At 43.3% G+C, this 19,366-nt stretch overlaps 1 protein-coding gene across 3 annotated transcripts in view; it reads right to left on the bottom strand.

The window, feature by feature from the left end:
• The window catches only part of LOC147881759 (uncharacterized), a 112,876-nt gene that overhangs the window by 8,724 nt on the left and 84,786 nt on the right, over positions 1–19,366 (bottom strand). For all 3 annotated transcript variants that reach the window (XR_015543928.1, XM_087401393.1, XM_087401394.1), the window contains 7 exons: positions 10,211–10,359; positions 9,718–9,820; positions 9,417–9,512; positions 3,283–3,338; positions 2,737–2,860; positions 2,215–2,277; positions 1,975–2,034 (listed from right to left, as the gene is read on the bottom strand). Coding sequence is in view for 2 of the 3 variants with exons in the window: in XM_087401393.1 (XP_087257519.1) it covers positions 1,975–2,034; positions 2,215–2,277; positions 2,737–2,860; positions 3,283–3,338; positions 9,417–9,512; positions 9,718–9,820; positions 10,211–10,359 (651 nt within the window). In the remaining variant the exon portion in view is untranslated. The remainder of the gene's footprint in view (positions 1–1,974; positions 2,035–2,214; positions 2,278–2,736; positions 2,861–3,282; positions 3,339–9,416; positions 9,513–9,717; positions 9,821–10,210; positions 10,360–19,366) is intronic.

Genomic DNA, 19,366 nt, shown 5'->3' with positions numbered 1-19,366 from the left:
ACTTTCTAGTGTTTTCATTCATTTTTAAGTAAAGGTCAACTTCAATGTGGTATTTCTACATATTGGTTATACTTTTCCTATAGTATTTTCCCATTGGCAGGAGTCTACAGGAAGAATATGAGTTTTCACTTTCTAGTGTTTTCATTCATTTTAAAATAAAGGTCAACTTCTGAAACCGGCCTCTTATCACTCAGAAGGCAGTGGAACTAAACCTTTAATCACTTTAGCACTTATTTACAGCTCACAAAGCATATATCACAACCATTAACCATTGCATGATCACCATTTGGCATTTACCCATTTGTTCACAAACAAAACCACTGAAAAAGGAATGGAGGCTAGAATGCCCTTGCTCAACAAACATAGACAAGTGGATGTGAATGAAGAAAAGTTGCAAGCCGAGGGAGGGGTGTTTGGTGTTTGTGTGGGGAGTTGTGAAGGGTGACGGTATGGTGAGTTGTGACATTGAGTGTGTGTGATGTGTGACGAGGGTGATGGTGTGGGGAGTTGTGACGTTGAATTTGTGTGATGTGAGATGATGGTGATGGTGTGGGGAGTTGTGACGTTGAGAGTGTGTGATGTGTGTGGGGAGTTGTGACAAGGGTGACGAGGTGTGTGTGATGTGATGTGTGGGGAGAGTTGTGACCTTGAGAGTGTGTGATGTGCGTGGGGAGTTGTGACAAGGGGGACGAGGTGTGTGTGATGTGTGACAGGCAATTTCAGCTATTCTGTTGGCCCTAAACACCTTGGCGCCCCTTTCGGTATTTCTTTATATTTCACAGTGAAATGATTACAAGTTGCTTCTGGGAGACCTTCCCTGCAACTGAGACGCAGCCCCAATTCACTGAGCCTTCGCAAGGCTTTCAAGCATAGAACACCATCACTGCACGCCCCAAACACCATGGCGCCCCTTTCGGTATTTCTTTATATTTCACAGTGGAATGATTACAAGTTGCATCTAGGAGACCTTCCTTGCAACTGAGCCCAAAGCCCCAATTCACTGAGCCTTCGCAAGGCTTTCAAGTATAGAACACCATCACATAAGTGCACTTAACCCCTCAACCCAAAGGCATTCTCTTTTCCGAGTGCAATTCCATTGGCTGTCCAGATGCAATCACATTGCACCCCAGCTGCACTCTCTGAACTTCAATGTGGGATTTCTACATATTGGTTATACTTTGGAAACGATTATTGGAGGTATTGTCAGACACATTTTAACCGTAATAGACTTTTGTATAGTACTGTCCAAGAGGTTCGGTTCGCCTCAGTTTTGTATCTCCAACAAATTTGTCTTATCCGTGGTAGGCCGTACTAATATTCTTTCCCTATGTGATATAAATGTTACTATTGTGAAAAAAAAGAGTGCGCTTTGTAAATGTCATGACTTGTGACCCATGATGCCACCCAAAATCAGATTTTGAATGAATATTTGGATGAAAAGCCTTGTTCTGATTGTGCATATATATTGTATGTTCTCTAGACATGTTCTCCCGCTCATATGGCCAAAATATGGGGATAAACTTTTGAAATTGGATAAAGAATATGATTTTTTGGTTTACAGGGTAGTTGATGAGGCTGTCTCGTTGCAACTACGTCTGTATGATAAAGATTCATGCACCAGTCTCCTCAAGATTTTTAGTACGACTCGTGCACGTACACGCACCATGAAACGTGGGGAGTCTCAAAACATGTAGATCAATTCAGTCTTGACAGCAATGTAAGTCTAAGAGCCATGGAAATGGCCAGTCAAACAAGGTGTACATGCAAGTAGTTGAAACAAAGGTTAGATCCATCAAATACTAACTAGAACATCCCCATTCAAGTCAGGCGTGACATTGTGGGTGCAGAGTATTGGGTAAAACATTCACACAGGCACAGCCATCCACAATCCAAGCCACCAATGCAGAAAAAATCTAACAATATAAACTTACACCTCCTAATCCATATTAGGTCTCAATGTGACCCCCCACATACTTTGTCAATCAAGTGATGAATCTTACGCAGCTGGGCATCCTTTAAGCGCTCCATAGGATCCTTCACAGCGTAAACACAATATTAGAACTTGCTGAATGAGAACAAGCAAGAGAATATGACAACTAAAACTAATTAAAGGCATTTTCTATGTGACCTTTAAATATTTCAACTTTGATATTGTATACTAATCAAGAACACATGTAACTCTTGTAGGAACTGTTATGTTCAATGAAAATTCACCTTGAATAGTGCACATGAATATGTCATTGTCTCATCCAAAAAGAGCGTAAATAGGGTATTACTCTGTGCTTACAAACACAATCAAGATTTCAGAATGCATTTCACAAAAAATACCAGAGTCCAATGAAGCAGCAACGAATGCACATTAACATAGAACCCTTCAATTCTCTACACGTGTGTAGGGAATTGTAAGGGTTCTTTTTAGGTTCCAAGACCCTCTTGATGTAATCTACTATGTGGAGGGCACATCTGCACACTTAACCTATAAAAGCGCCCTTGCCCAATTCAGACTGCCTAATGAATGAAGACTCTCAAAATAACGTAGACCTTTGAGTTGAGAACCAGAGAGAGAGAAAGAGAGAGAGATTCAAACTACATACATTTCACTGCCAATCAAAACCCTCATCTTGGCCTAGGTGAGACAAAGCATTGCAGGAAGTCAAGGAAGCTTGGCATAAGATATGCTCTCAAGAAGGCATGAAAGATAAACTAATCAAAATATATTATTTGAAGAAATATTACAAGGTCGTAATGGGCGGAAATGTTGCGCCGTGCATTTGTCAATGAGTTTCCTCGTAACAAGTGCTTAATGTATGAGCTGGCAGATCCAAGAATGGCCGTAAATAGCACTGGACTCAACCATCCCCTGCAAATTGAAATAATGCAGTATTTAGCAAATATGAATGTGCAATCAATCTTGCATCACGTGCAAATTCATCTTGAACTGTTATGAGCATACATTACTAATGACTCCTTAATTCACAAATTAGAAATAGACTGATGCGAGCTTTTATGGGGTCATTGCAAGGAGTAAACTTTTCATCATGTCTTAACCTCAGCTTTAATTTGGCTAGAATGTCCAAAAAAAAGTACCCATTAATCTCAATTTTGAAATTCACTAAGACTTCTTGAGTAAGTTTTGATATCTGTGTTTTTTCAATAATTGTTACTGCTATCCATTATCCAGCTAGAATGCTGGCTTTGACAAATAGGAAATGGGACCACCTACAGTTCTAAACTGTTTGTGCCAGAAACAGTTTTTTATGATGTTAGCAATTTAACTTGTACCTTCTTGACTGGTTCTGATGTGAATGTCGGAGCAGATCTCGATTCTGGATCAGAACCTACATAGAGTAGATGTCGATGTCAGAACCTTAAAAAGGCTTTTCTACCAAAACATACAAAACATGCGTATCTCAAGAATTGACTTGTGTCCACCTTATGCCCTACTTTGGCACTAACTTTCAGCCTGCCTTATGTCCAAACTTGTTTTGGTAGAGTTTTCGCTAAGCTTTGGTATCTACTCCTTTACATAGAGTCATACTATGCTGCTTCCATTGCTCAAAGATAAAGGTCAAGGCTTTTGAAAGGTGGCTTGTTAATTGTTATGAAATATAGAACTGATAAGTAGTTCAGTCTTTAGTCAATTATAATGAGATCTGGGAGCTCTACTATTTTTTAGGATAATTAGAGAAGCCATCAGGATTTTCAGAAATCTCTAGAATCTAAGGTGATGTCCTGGGCCATTGCTAAATACATCATGAATGCTTTTTACCCCTTCGACCTCTAATCCAAATGGTATTTCTAAAACCTAGTCCTAGGGTCATCCACCTGAGGCTAATAGCCTTGCTCTCTGGGCTCTCCACTAACCATAGGGCTAGCTACTACCGTTAGCCTCGCTCTCTAGGGTCCCCGCTAACCATAGGGCTAGATACTACCTCTCTCTATGGTCCCCCTAACCCTAGGGCTACCTATGGCAAACCATGGCTAGCCAAGGATATAACAATAAATTTCAACGAAGGAAATGTGATTCCTATGTCGGCTCATTCTAAAAAGATGAGCATAGAAACATAGGAAACACCCAGCTACTGACATAGTCTCTTGGTATACTTCCACTTTCTCACACCTCCGAGTTGGAGTATGGAGATGTGCTTTGAATAATGGTTGACATCTCATGACACTTGTAAAACCAAAATATGCATTCCCTATTATTGACATGCTACTTAAAATAACTAGAAGGGAATGATATTCCCTTAAACCAAGTAAAGGCTGTTGAACAATCCTATCTTGGAAACTAAAGCACCCATTTGGAATGAAATGGCTCATGTAAAATGGAATGAGAAATGTCCCTGCTTGTCTTCTATTATATATCGGTTGATCATAGTCAGGAAATGTATGCCTTCCCAAATCAGACTACAAAACCAAGGGGGGTAAGTATGCCTCTATATCCGTTGCTCTTGGATGTTAATACTCTCATATGTTTGTGGTAGGGCTGACATGTCTACCATCAGAGCAAGAATTGCTAGTGTTATCCATGAAGAATGATGTATGTTTATATATGCCTTGCACAAGGCAAGAATAACACCACATTACAACGTGAATTCACCTACATTAAATTGTTTTCAAGGACCTCTCTGAGCTTCAGTAAAATGTTCGTACTCCACCAAAACTGAAAATATTTTTGTCCCCTTGCTCTGTTCCTACATCCCTTAGGTTATTGACTCAATGGAGAGGCAACTTGGCTCCCTATTGGTACTATGGCCTTTAAAACACTTGAGTAAGTCTAGGCAAAATCCAAACTAGAGATGGTTGGAAATGGTAAACCTTGTGGGGATTGTGTACCTTCCCTAAGGCTCTTGAGTGGTGGCAATGACATGCCACTTGGCATGTTTGCATGCAAAGAAGAGCATGGTCTTCTACAGGCGGCTCGTGAAAGCTTTTTTTCTCTTCTTCATGCCGGTCGGTTTGTGGACTCCTCTCAACTCCAGGAGAGTCTGCTCTCTTGCCTTCTAGCATCATCTAGGAAAAAGGTCGATATAGGCAACACCTCAAAAGAAGGAACTTGATTGGCTCAAGGTGTTGGCAGGAAGCAGCTCTTGGGACATGCTGGCAAGGACCAACCTCATCAACATCTAAATATTGAGAGGCTTCTCGTGTGTGAGCACTCAGATGCGTGTGTCGCAATAGTCCTTCCTTGTCTTGGAATCTCCATATTGTGTGTGTGGCAGGTTTCTCACATAGTCTTCTATCATTTTATGGAGCTCCGTTTATGGTTGTCTGTAGGAGTCTTGCTAGTTGGGTTTAAAACTATCTACAGAGTTCTTGTAAGCTGCTACACGCCTAGCCGGGCTGTGTTGTAAGTCCTTTAAGTGTCAGAATCATTGTATGAGTCAAACCATCTTCTCTAATATATTCGGGTTGCTTATATTGCATGTGAAAATATCTTCATTTTATGTGTTGAGGTCAATTGTGAAAGCCAACAATTGGTATCAGAGCAGGTTTAGGTGCTACTTGTGATTAGATGCTCTTGCGAGCTCAAGGGAAAACGTTTTGAAGAAGGTCACCTAGATTTGATATTTCTCTTAAGAAGCCCTGAAGCTTTGGAGGAAGAAAAGTCCTAGATCTAGACGTCCTTGCTTAGGCGTGCAGCCAATCTCTCCTAGAATTGCAAAGGTCATGGATGCATGGGGCAAATGCCCCACAAGCCTTTCTTTATAAAGAGTAGTCACACAAAAAGTTGCCAAGATGGGAAGTTCTTCCCATCAAATTTTACTACTAACTTGTCAGGGACGGTGACTCTCTTGCCACTCACTTGAATAAGATGCAATCTATTATGAAGAAGCTTCAAGATTTAAATGTCCGGATTGGCAATGATGATGCAAAGGCCATCCTTCTCACAAGCCTCACTCCCAGGTATGCAAAGATAGTCGCCATACTTAGATTGAACTTTGATGCTCTTGTTTTGCAGTACATAATCTCTTTACTGTTAAATGAAGAAAGGAGGCTAGCTATGAATGCTTTTGCAAACAGTGAACCTGCATTTGCAGCTAACAAAAAAGAGAAGAGAAAGATGAGGGTAACGGTTTGTAGTTATTGCAATCGAGAAGGTAATGAAGAGAAAAATTGCTACGAGAAAGCATTGATAGAAGCCAGTAGTTCAAAAGGTTGATGAAGAAAATCGGTTTGCTGGATATGTTCAGAGTGAGATCATAGATCTTGAGAAAGATGGTGACTATGCCTTCTAATATTGTGGAGAGTGATTATAGTCGATGGTGATAGTTTTGGTTTGTTTTTCTTTCCCGCTTGGTTTGGCAACAGTTTTGGTGTGTTTCTCTTGCCCACTTGGTTTATGGGGGGCTGTTCGAAATGGTAAACCTTGTGGGGAGTGTGTACCTTCCCTAAAGTTCTTGAGTGGTGGCACTTACGTGCGACTTCGCATGATAGCATGCAAAGGACAGCGTGGTCTTCTACAGGAAGCTTGTGAAGGGTTTTTTTCCTCTTCTCTGTCCCGGTCCGTTCATGGACTCCTCTCAGCTCCATGAGAGTCAGCTCTCTTGCCTTCTAGCAGCATCCAGGAGACAGGTCAATGATAGGCGACACCTCAGAAGAAGGAACTTGATTGGCTCAAGGTGTTGGCAGGAAGCGGCTCTTGGGACGTGCTGGCAGGGACCAACATTGTCGACATCTATATATTGAGAGGCTTCTCATGTGTGAGCACTCAGCTGTGTGTCGCAATAGTCCTTCCTTGTCTGTGAATCTCCATACTGTATGTGACGGGTTTCTCACATATTCTTCTATCATATATGCATCTCTCCCTTTATGGTTGTGTGTATGAATCTTGCTAGTTGGGTTAAGAGCTATCTACAGAGTCCTTGTAAGCTGCTAATAGCCTGGTTGGGCTGCGCAGCAACTCCTCTAAGTGTCGGAATCATTGTATGAGTCACCATCTTCTCTAATATATTCGGGTTGCTTATATTGCATGTGAAAATCTATTCATTTTATGTGTTGAGGTCAATTGTGAAAACAAATAGAGATCCATAAAGTCATATTCTCATTCAAAAGCACTACAAATCTCTTATTAAGAATAGACTTCAAATCCACATTATGGAATATTCGGTTCGTTTATTATAACTACAAGACACCATGATCTCTTGGTAAGCCTCCATTTAAAGCAAGTTGCACGAGAAGATTACTTCTTCCCCTTTTGGTAGATTACTTAGCTCACACCAGCTCACTCAATGTCGACAAAGATTGTGTATTAAAATCCTACTTATTTTGCTCTCTTGATCTGTCTCGTTAACCCTAGTAAAGACAGCCATTATAAAAAAGTAATCTTAAAGGATACCAAATGATTACTTGATGTGATAGAATAGAACCCCCTTAGCTGCATCCACAAATGTGCTTGCATGATTGCGAGTTGGAAAGATGCGTTGTGTACTATTTTAAGGAGGAGACACTAAAACAAATTGTGTGCATAGGTCAAGTAGCTGGATTCCTATGCTACATGTCATAATACTTGAATCACTTAACATTGAGGAGAAATAATTTGTATCTAAGCTCACCTGAACTGAGATTAAAAGATTTATTATACAAATTCAGTAGTGCCACCTGAATGTAATAAGACGGGAATGAAAAAAGATAGATGAGAAGGAGAATTTTGTTGATGTTCTTAGAAGGCCAAAAAGGACAAATTGAAATCAACACAAAGCAACCATGAAAAAGCTTGATGGGAACTCAGGAAGTCAAAGCCACAAAGACGGTCGATAGACCTACGTTAGATGACATAAGTGAAGGCCGCGAGCAAAGAAAGATATGAAAGTGGCCTTAAAAAGTAGTACAATCAAATTGAAGGAAGCACAAACACAATAGCGTCACAGGGTGATCATTATTTTGGTCCATACTTTGGAAAATTAACATATACATCAGATTAACCTTTGTAGGTGAAGTTTTTCGGTTAATTGACGGATCTTTTTATGGTGGACTCTGCAGTGTTATCTTGTTAACATAATTAGATAGGATCACCTTCAGGTTCTAGTCACGTTGGAAATAGGGGGGACTAGATCTTCAAATAAGAGTTCAATTCAGAGTGGTATGAGCGTGACTGAACACACTGCAATATGTATCAATAACAAAATTTGTTGAGTGCTACAATCTGAAGACACGACAGTCTCTTATCTCTGCTAGACACATTGCAAGAGAACTTAGAGGATTTGCCACTTTAAGGAGGAACAAGATATCTAGGGAGCAGTTGCCTTTTGTACCGCAGTTGTTCCTTCTCCCTAGGACCCTTGAAATAGTTTTTCGTCCGTTGTGTGAGGAAGAGATAGAATGTAAGGTTGACGTCAGGTGTGCTGTTGGAAAGAAGTGTTGAGACTCCAGAGGCATTCTCTTTATCTTCTGCTAGTCAGTAAAGATTTCTTGCCAGCAGAATATTAAGGACCTGATGATGGTTAATATTTAGCATCAAGGTGTGGAGGTGAAATAGTGACTATGTTGTTCCTTTACCAGATGATGACTAAGCATGGTCGTAAAGAATGGTGCCGTAGCCCATGTAGATAACTTAGTTAAAGTGGGTTTGAATAGGTAACCTGTCCGGACAGGAAATAACTTGGTTAAAATCCTTGCTACATTTTGTTTTCGTCTGACAATTCCATAGAGGCATTTGGCTCTCGTGTGACCCCTGAATGAAAGCAGTCAAAATGCGCACACACACACACACACACGCGCGCGCGCGCACGCACGCGCGCACGCATGTAAAGAGATGATAGCTGCACTGTTACATATGTGGACTTCTACATACTACAAGCTAGGACTAAAGAGATGACAGCTGTATTGTTACAGATTTTGGCTTCCGCATACTACAAGCTAGGACTGAAGCTACATACAATGCTTACAAAGCACTTTAGCAAGTGATATTAACTAGGGTTGTGCAGGGGGTGAGCAATCAGTCGCTCTATCCCCCATTTTTGAGTGTTTTAAAGCAAGTTTTCTTATGGAGTTTCCAAATATTTGTGTTCTAGGATTGTGGATGGTATTTTGCAACTGATTGATTCTGCACTTGAATTCGCATGCCATAGTATGTGGATGTCCAGTAGTGCCACCCAGCCTTGGAGAGGTGATCTTGAGCATACTGTTTCTGTTTGTAAATCTCACATGGATATGGATTCAGTCACAAATTCTGACACACAAAATAGAGCATCTTCATGATTTGAGGTTTCTTCACAATGTTTCTAAGTATGCTTTTACTATATCTGCTCACACTGGCTTCTCCATTGGCACTTTTGAGGGTTCTTTTAGGTGGGACTACATACGTTGTCTGACATTGCATCTTTGTGGCAGATTTGTCTTTGTACTCGGTTGTGCTGTTTCAAGTATGAATGTAATGACCTTTTCTGGGTTGAATTAGTCAATCACGCACTTACTGAAAGCAAGTCAAGAAGGCCTGTTTCGGAGTCCACACAGGTGAAGTCACCATCAATATAAGCATCAGCTAGACCCAGATCTGCTCTTGTTGCTACCTGTTCACATCAATGAGTCTCCATTTTCGATAAATCTCGCACAAGGTAAACAAAACAATTAACAAAGGGTTTCCCCAAGATCTGTATCCCAGAGTTTGGTTTGAATCAGCAGAAGAAACCATGCTGAGAGATTCTAGCCACCAAATCTGTTTAGGAGATTACTTTTAGTTATCAGCATATTTTCAAGATAATTCAGAAGACTTACCTTCCAGTAGAAAGAGGGACGGTGTAAGCGTACAGAGCATTTCATGTCTTTAGCAGACTTCTGTTCTCCAAAGTTTACCACAGGCCCACCCACTTCCTGCAATCTAATCAGCAGAAAGGGCAACCATGACAAGTGTAGTGGCAAGTACAATGTTTTGACTTCAATTGAATTCAATTCCAACAGAGTAAAACTACCACTACATTCTTTTTCTTCGACATCAGAGTCAGTGCAGCCAATACCCATGTGCCTGGAAACTAGAATAGTCAATCTATTTCATGCACATTACTCAGAAGGAGAGAAAGTGAAAACTCCTTGAATTTCGAACATACAGAACACGTTACTAGAAACGTTTCTGGTAACACTACTTGTCAATTACAGAGACATGAAGACAGGCAATAGGTGAAACTCCTTCTGGTGACAGTATTCATGTCTGTGTAAGTGATAGTTTGTCACTTGCACAGACATAAAAGACAATAGAGTAGAATGAACTTACTGTAAATATCCTTTCTTTATATACTGACGGAGGAATGTTGTCACTACCAATCTTGCAGCAGATTCTGACCAAGTAGGACTCATGTACTTAACATTTTTAAGAGGATCAAATGTGTCTCCAAGCACCTGCTTTGCTACGCTCATCCCAGACTGCACAGAAAGAACAATTAAAAATCAGCTCTCTCTCTCTCTCCTTTTCAAAAATATTGCTTTAGTGATAAGCTTCCCCAGTTAAATTTTTGGTACCTTTTGTTCTGGTTCCCAAATCCTTGTTGATTTAAGTCACATACGCCTATGTGTTCATTTCCCAACAGCTACACTGTGCTAAATTCCCAACAGCTACACTGTGCTAATTTGTTCTTACAAACACCGACCTGTCAAGAATAGACTCCAAAAAACTTTATGTCTATGTGTTTGTTTCAAGGCATCTACATTAAGCTAATTTGTTCTTATGAAGAACAATCTATCAAGAATAGGCTCAAAAATACTTCTCTGGTCATTTATATTCATGGCTTCTTGACAAGTGCAGAAGGGAGCATTTTGATAGTGGTGTTCCCCAGGAACCATTTATTGACCAGGCTGCATCTTGCATTACCTAGAGGGAAATTTCTACTCTTCAATATCATGCTTTTTACTTGTACAAAAGTATATTCGAGACCTTGCCTGAATAACTTGAGACAAGCCCCAACAGTCATACAGATGCAAGCAATATTTTAAAACCTAGGCTAAAATATTTCCAGTCCACCTGTTGGCTGGCAACAATCACCAACCTTATTTGATCTTTATGATTTAGGATTTGAATAAAATGTCTGCTAGCGTTTTGCACAGAATTTGGAACTACACCTTGGTATGGGGATGCTGTGATTCTACTGTCATATGCTGATGAGCACTCTGAAAACCATATGGAATACAATCGTCAACCTATTCCTCCTACTATTATTTTCAAAAATTTCAAGCTTGAAAAACTTAAATCTTTCTTCGTGACACCTGAGCATAAGCTGAGGGTCCCAAGGATTATTAGACGCATGAAATTGCACAAGTAACTGCTCTACAGGCCACTTGTATTAGGCTTATTGCAATCATTCACCTAAAAAATGGATTAAATCGCACAGCACCCTACCAGGATCAATCTCTCCATATCATTGAGGATATCTGCATTCAGAGACCACACCACATACAAGACATACTTGGCAGATGGGAGGTGCGTTGGTGGACTGCAACAGGCCACGTCACACACATGGCACTATGGCTCACATGGGAGCATGACTGAGCATGTTTTTTGAGCTTGAGCACGGCACCTACATGGCAGATGACATCAGTAACTGTACGGATCTGTATGGAGTGACTACAGGGTACTGTGTGGGACTGGTGCAGAGGATCCAGGGGCTAGAAGAGCCTGGAACAGAGGTGGAATAGCAGGTGCCTATTTGGAGAAGGGATTGGGCTTGAAAGAAGCCCTAGAACAGGTCCAGTTTAGGGTAGCCTGCCACGTGGCCAGGCAGGGCCTGCTAACCCTCAAAAGGAGAGCCCAAAATAGGGCAGATTTCATAGACCAGGCCAGTCAGTGGGGCAGGCTACTGGGTTAGCCATTTTGGCCCCTACCAAGTCGGTTGGTTGGGGGGCTACCAGCCCCTTATATAAACAGAGCCTTCCGGGCTCATTAGGGATCCACTTGAGCAGCAAGTTTCCAGCTGATTGGAGCATCCTTTGGGCCTACACGATAAAGGAGGCTGCAGAGCTGCAGACAAAGCTGAGCTGCACACTTAGGTTGACTGTTAGGGCATCAAGGTGCACATATTAAGGAAAAACTAAGTCTATAAAAGCTCGGCAAGGAGCACGTGGGCTCAAGGGTCTAGAAGTGCCAAGGAGATAGTAGTATAACTTTTGGTAAGGATGGAGAACCACGATTTGGTGGGACTCTAGACTCTTTTCTATGCGTCCTGTTGTGGACGGAAATATGTCTTTTCCTGGTTCTCCACGATTTGGTGGGACTCTAGACTCTTTTCTATGCGTCCTGTTGTGGACGGAAATATGTCTTTTCCTGGTTCTTTATCTCTCTTGGAGCATTGTCTACGTCCTAGCTTGCACACGCAAATGTTTGTTGAGTACACAAGTAAATACCGTTTGTCGTGGGATACTCTCTCTTTGGTTCATTTCTAACATGGTATCAAGAGCCCTCATCGAAAGTTCATGAGAAGTGGAGCCTGAGGGCAAGGACCTTGTTGAAGGACAACCTTGATTCAGAGCTTGGGGAATATAATCTGGCGTCTGGAGGATTGTGCCCTTGCAAGAAAGAGGGAGGCTCAAGTTCAAATAGGTGTACAACTTTCTTACTCTATCTCTTCTCAGTTCATTGTCATGGCCCAGAGATATGATGTTCCTATTTTTGGGGACATTGGCAAGTTGGATGGGAGCAATTACGATGAGGTGTTAGTGAGAGCATGGCAGTTTTGAGATGCGGAGGCATTAGTCACTATTGTGGGCGCCATTGTAGATGTGGTACTTCCTCACATACAAACGGCGGGCACTTCCTTCGAGGCCTAGACCACTTTGAGGGACATGTACGAGCTCAAGAATGAAGCAAGGATTTTGGACCTCGAGACAGAGCTCTATAGCATAAGCATGGATGAGGGGGACTCGGTACAGGATCACATCACCAAGATGAAGGTGGTGAGGGATCAACTGGCGGCAATTGATCAATGGACTAGCTCAACTAGGATGGCTACGCTATTGGTTCATGCTTTTGAAAAGCTACAATAGTTTCGTGACTACGATGATTGCAGGGTAGAGGGCAATGCCAATGACATTCAAGAAGCTGGTACCATTGTAGCAAGGAGTTCGGGAAAAGAAAAACGGCGGAACCAATGACAAAGCCCTTATAGCTCAAGACACGAGCAAAGGCAAGGGTAAGGGTAAGCTTGGTAAATGCAAGCCATAGAAAGACAAGTCTAATGATGGAGCGGACTCTTTGGATGAAGAAATCACGAAGAAGATGAAAAAAGCCTCTACTATGATGAGCCAGGACATTTCGTGAAGGACTACAGAAAGAAGAAAGCTGATCAAAAGAAGAAGGGGGCCAGCTCAAAGTCATAGGAATCAAAGAGTTCAGCTAGTGTAGTGGTCACATAAGAACTTTTCTTGGTGATGGCTCCTAGTGTTGCTGTATTAAAGTATGCAGACCCCGGTGTTACGGTGAAGATGCCTGACATTGGAGAGATGGTCAAAAGAGGGGTCAGAAACCTTTGTGAGGGTCAAGGACAGCATGTGTGCCTGGAGCGATGTAGGTGCTTGGCTGGTATGGCTGCCATAGAGGAGGATTCTTCGATGAATTCTGAGTCAGATGGATGATGTGACTTAGAGGGAGACATCAGAGGACTACACATGGAAGCTGATGGTCTAGGTAATCTGGAGTTATGCTTGGCATTCAATTTCTCGAGTATGTTATTTGGTTGCAGACCTTGCCAAATCAAGGACGGGTTGAAACAGACACTGAGAGCATGGTGCTCGAAAGACTCCGGGCTGGTCACTATCATGAGGGGAACAGTTGGAGGATGTTGGTGCTTGGAGTGCTCGAGTTCGAAGGAGGATATGTGATTGAAGGAAGTGGTGCTACCAAAGATGGACATGTGTACCAAGGTGGTTTGCTTGTACAGCACCGTACCCGGTAGAGCAAGGGCCACAAGATGAAAAGCTAGGAACTAACATTGATACCACAATGTTCCAGAGGGCTACAAAATGGAAGATACTGGAGCATCTTCATCAATGGGTTGGGATCAGGCCAAGATGGGTCGGTGAGAGGGGCTGTTGGAAATGGTATTGTCACCTCCCCATCTGTAAGCCCCCATATGAGGAGAGCATGGGGAGGGGTGAACCAAGACGTGATGTGGCCACCACACGGGCAGCACTTTGACTGCACAGCATGCACACAGCAAAACACAAATACATGGGGCTGCCACATGGGCAGCAGGTCCAAGGACATACTTGGCAGATGGTAGGTGCGATGGTGGACTGCACTAGGCCGCGGCACACACGTGGCAGTATGGCTCACATGGGATCATGACTGCACAGGTTTGTTGAGCTGGAGCATGGCGCCTACATGGCAGATGACAGCAGTAACTGTATGGAAGCAGTACAGATCTGTATGGAGTGACTCTGGGGTATTGTAAGGGACTAGTGCAGAGGCGGAATAACAGGTGCCTATTTGGAGAAGGGATTGGGCTTGAAAGAAGCCCTAAAACATGGGATGGTGGTGGAAGTACACTTGACAGCCCACAAAACAGGATGCATCATACAGATAGCACGGAAGGAACTATTGTTGAACTTGAGGATGATGAGGTTGATGATGGTGAAGTTGGCAGGAAGATCGCAGACCCAGGATGCATACATAAGGTAAAACAAAGAAGATGAGAGGTAATGTTGCACGAGCTTTATGACCATAGGACTCAGCGTACTCGAAACTCAGTAGTTACTCATTTGTGATTACATTAGACACTAACCAAGGTTAAGAACAAAATATTATAGAAAGCTGTCTGAGGTGGGGGCTCGTTCTCTTCCAGGAGTATAACCGGAGGCCTAGGGGCATTGCTGCAAGGAGGCATGTTTCCCATCGAGTTTAGGGCAGGACTGCTTGGGCCAGTGGCAGCCTGCCACGTTGCCAGGCAGGGCCTGCCAACCCTCAAAAGGAGAGCCCAATCAGGGCAGCTTTCACAGACCAGGCCAGTCGGTGGGGCAGGCTGCTGGGTCGGCCATTTTGGCCCCTACCAGGTCGGGTGACTGGGGGGTTACCAGCCCCTATATAAAGAGAGCCTTCAGGGCTAATTAGGCATCCACTTGAGCAGCAAGTGTCCAGCTGATTAGAGCATCCTTTGGCCTACATCCAAGAGGATAAAGGAGGTCTACGGAGCTACAGACAAAGCTGAGAAGGAGCTGCGCACCTAGGTTGACAGCTAGGGCATCAAAGTGCAAGACTCAAGGCACACTGACTAAGTCTATGGAAGCAGCACACGGGCTCAGGGATTAAACAGGACACCTAAAGATGAAGTGCTGCTATGTCTCAAACTCCGGCATGTCACATAATGTGCATATGCGCCTCTCCTTGGATAGGCACTCTGCTCTACTGCTCTCGTTACGAAGTCTATGTGAAGAGACCAAGAACTGTCCAATAGAAATTCTCTGTAAGTGGGGTAACTAGATTTGCGTGTATCCTCCTTTGTGATATGTAAGCAGTGATCTCTGTAGAAGTTGAGCTTCATTGGAAGTTCGCTCGGTCCCAACCAGGTCCGAAATGTGTGTAGCTGTAAGAGATCCTCACGGATGACCTGGTTAACCTTGGGAGAAAAACGGAGCGTCCATACTATACTGGAAGGAGGGAGTCTATCCATGTGGAGCCCCAGCCGCTCAAACCATCTCTCTGTGCGTACATACCAGCATCTCTGGTCACCTCCTGCTGAAATTGCCATAGAGGAGGACAATGCTAGCCATGGTAGCCTGCTGCGCCCAAAAGTGTAATCCCCATACTCCCTGACTCGGTACATACAAGTGATGACATGAAGCGCAGCATCTAGCTGTAATGGGGATGACTCAAACTCAGCCTCGATGATCTGGTGAGGAACGGATGGTTTACCACGAATGATTTGCGATAGCATGAGAGCTTGTAGCCAAGAGATCATTTGGAGGCGGGCTCTCGGAACCGTATTAAATGTGTTGCGGAAATCCACAAAGCAATAGTAAACCCTCTGCTTTTGTGCCCTCGCCTCTTTGATGATACACTTGAGCGGGAGAATGTGATCCATGGTTCCATGATCTTGCCAGAATCCAGCCTGTCCTGCTGCTCTAAGTCCTCGATACTTTGCAAATCGGCTGAATCAAGCATTGATGCATAAATCTTGGACATGACATGTCCAATCATAATGGTCATGTAATTCTCTGGGCTTATGGGATCCCTTGCCTTGTGGATGGGTGAAATAGTGTTAATGGTCCAGGTGTGTGGAAACCCCAAACAAACAGCTTCATTAAAGAGCTTTGCTAAGATCGGGACTAGGAGGTAAATCCCATATGCATAGCCCCTCATGATCCTTCGCTCAGCCATTATGAAGTTTCATTATGGTAGTGCTCTCTGGTCATATATAAAATATTCTTAAAATTTTGTCTAGTTTGTAGAAAAAAAAAAAAAAAGAAAGTTTATTGAAAGTCTTTGAAAGACCGAAGGGTCTATCCGACTAAAAGAATCCTGATATAAGGAGCTGAAAGCATGGAGCCTCTATCAGACATCATCACCCGCAATGAATACAACATAATCAACTCACATCAAATCCATTACATTAGGCTGTGCTAACAGGAAACCTGTAATAGAGCTCTGACGATGGTCCGCTATGGTCTCTTAGTAGCGGCCCTATGCTTGACAAGGGCCACTACAACCCCCGTTGGTCGTGCCCGCGATCTAGTGAACTTGGAAGTAAGTTCCCCAAGCATGATCTATACCTCAACCTATTGTCGAGTCTATCGTGTCATGATTCATCACTGACTCTGAATCTCGATCTGTTGATGATCAGGGATATGTTGGTCCCTAGGCTCTAGCTGAAAAAAACACTATGATCATACTCTGGGTAGAGTCTAATAGGTGACTGGACCCCGTCTCTATATCCGCTCTCTGTCTAATTATCTCATGAATGAAGGCAGCGAGGCATCTTTGATCTGGGTAAGAGAGGAAGCTAGAGAGGGGTCCGAAACCATCTTTGCATAGAAATTGGCAATGACCTAGAATCTCATAGTACCCCTCACAGATGAAGCAATTCGCGAAATGCTCCTCCGAGTTGATCTCATGGCAATCACTTACAGTGCGAATGCTACTCTCCAAGGTATAACCTCAGCCCGTCCACTCTCAATATGGAGTCGGTGCGATGAGACACGAAATTGTCCAATCGATATCCTTAACAAATGTGGGAGCTGGATCTTGGTATATCTTGGTGGATCAATGAAACCCTACCTTGAAATCCATAGATAGCGGTCCCTGTAGAAGCTAAACTTCATTGGAAGCTAGTTGGGTGCCAACCAGGTCCTGTAGCTGTAAGAGGTCCTCTCGAACGGCCTAGTTGTCCTTGTGATACGTGAGCAAGATTGAAGGAGCCTCAATGCTATACTGGAAAGGACGTGATCTATTAATATGGAGTGCCAAAATCTCAAACCACATGTGTTGTGTGCGCATACCAACATCTATGATCACCCTCAACCGCTAAGGTAATGCACGAAGATAGGGCCAACGACAGTAGTTTGTGCCGTCCTCTTGAGGTGCAAGAGCCATACTCCAAAGGTATGCGATGACCTTAAATCCAACGTCAAGTTGCAGTGGAGATGCACCAAACTCAGCACTCTAATGGCTTGCTCGGGATCAGCCTTAGTGATAATAGTCGATTACTCAAGCACAACAACAACAACAAGGGCTGCCATATGTATCCGTTGGGCAGACCAAGGAATAAAAAAGAAGAGACTTGGTCCGAGATCTTGTAAGTGGGAGTGGAAGCATTATCGTGTGTTATATTCCTTGCTCAGTTGGGCATGCGTCGCCAATCACATCATGAAAATCGGGCCAGAGAAAAGAATGCCCATGTGTATGATGAAATGGCCTCCGCTAGTAATCCATCTAGCGTGAATTGCTCTATGTGCATGGCTGGTCGGGATGTGTTATAAAGATCATCATTTTGGTCTCACCAAGGTTGACCTTCAAGTTGTGTGACTCACAAAACGTGTGCAACACATCCAAACGTCTCAAGACGCCCTCGAGAGTAGGACCACATCATCTGCATATAAGAGGATCGGATAAAAGTGCCATCAAGAAAGCCATCGCCCCCCCCTAGTGTCCCCATGAAAGTCTCAATCTCATCTATGTAGAGGCCAAACAAGGTAGGTGAACAGACAACCTTCTTTGACTCCAATAGAGCTCATGATCTCTTTTGTCCATCTTGTGCTAGTTCAAACCCTGCTTGGAACCCTCTCGTATAGTGCCATATGCAATAAATTCAGTGCATAAGCCCTCATGATTTTTAGCTTGGCCATTATAGAGTTTAGGGCTGCATGCTTGACATCATTGGAAAAGTGTAAGAGGTGCTCGATGCCACTGGCTGCGAAAATACTTGGGAAAACCCACCCATGGCTGTCATCCACCCCTAAACCTCCATGACGCTCTGATCTCTACATCCCTTGACCAATTTCTCATTACCGAGCCTATACCGCAACTTATTCACTCATCCCTTTCGACACCAAGAATCTCTTCTACACCACCCTCTTCTTCCACTATGTGCATGATCACCTACTTCCATAGGCAAATTTCCAATCATTGGTGGAGGACTTGAAGCAAATCTTAGCATCAGTCTTTGGTGCATAGTTATCAGGGAACGTGAACGTTTTGGGAACGTGGGGGGTCGGAACGGGAAAGTATTGGGAAGAGGGAATGAGGGAACGGGAACAAGAATGTCATGTCATCAAATCACGCGGAAACATACCAAGATATGCTAAGAATAACCAAATGTAGCAGCTCTAAGGTTTCTAGTTCATCTTTAGACTTTTACAGACAAAAAATCCATAGGAAACTAAATATACATCAACACAAATTGCAATGTGCATTGTGCAATGGGCAATGGGCATAAACTTTAAAGCTTTAAGCCAGAGAATTGCAGATTACTATAGATCATAGAGGCTAGAGCATATAATATGCAAAATACAAGAAAAGGAGCTTAGAAGGTAATGGAAGGGGCTGAGCCTTGAGGCCCGAGAGCTTAGAGAGGGAGCTTAGTGGGCTGAGTGGATGAGAGCTAGAGAGGGGCTGAGTGGGCTGAGTGCTTGACAGAGGGGCCTGAGAGGCTGAGTGGAAAGGGGTGGAGAGTGGTTGGAGAGGGCTTAAAGCCCCCCTGTTGGCGCCAAAACCGCACTCCCGCGCGGTCCTAAACTCGAAATGGCAGAGACCGAGCCCGGAACGAGTTCTGGCCACATTCTCGGAACGTTTGGGAACATTTCCAAGGCGTTCCCACTTTTGGGAACGTTCCCAGACGTTCCTAGCTGTTCCCACACTGCCATTCCACTTGGGAACGGTGTTCCCACGTTCCAGGAAAACGGAACGTTGTTCCTTGGTAGCTATGCTTTGGTGTGTTTCCTATACTCGCAG

This window comes from Dipteris shenzhenensis, chromosome 30 (assembly GCF_047967505.1).
Source record: "Dipteris shenzhenensis isolate YYH24624 ecotype China chromosome 30, Dip_SZ_1.0, whole genome shotgun sequence".
Lineage (NCBI taxonomy): Eukaryota > Viridiplantae > Streptophyta > Polypodiopsida > Gleicheniales > Dipteridaceae > Dipteris > Dipteris shenzhenensis.
This window is presented reverse-complemented; position numbering and strand designations above follow the sequence as displayed.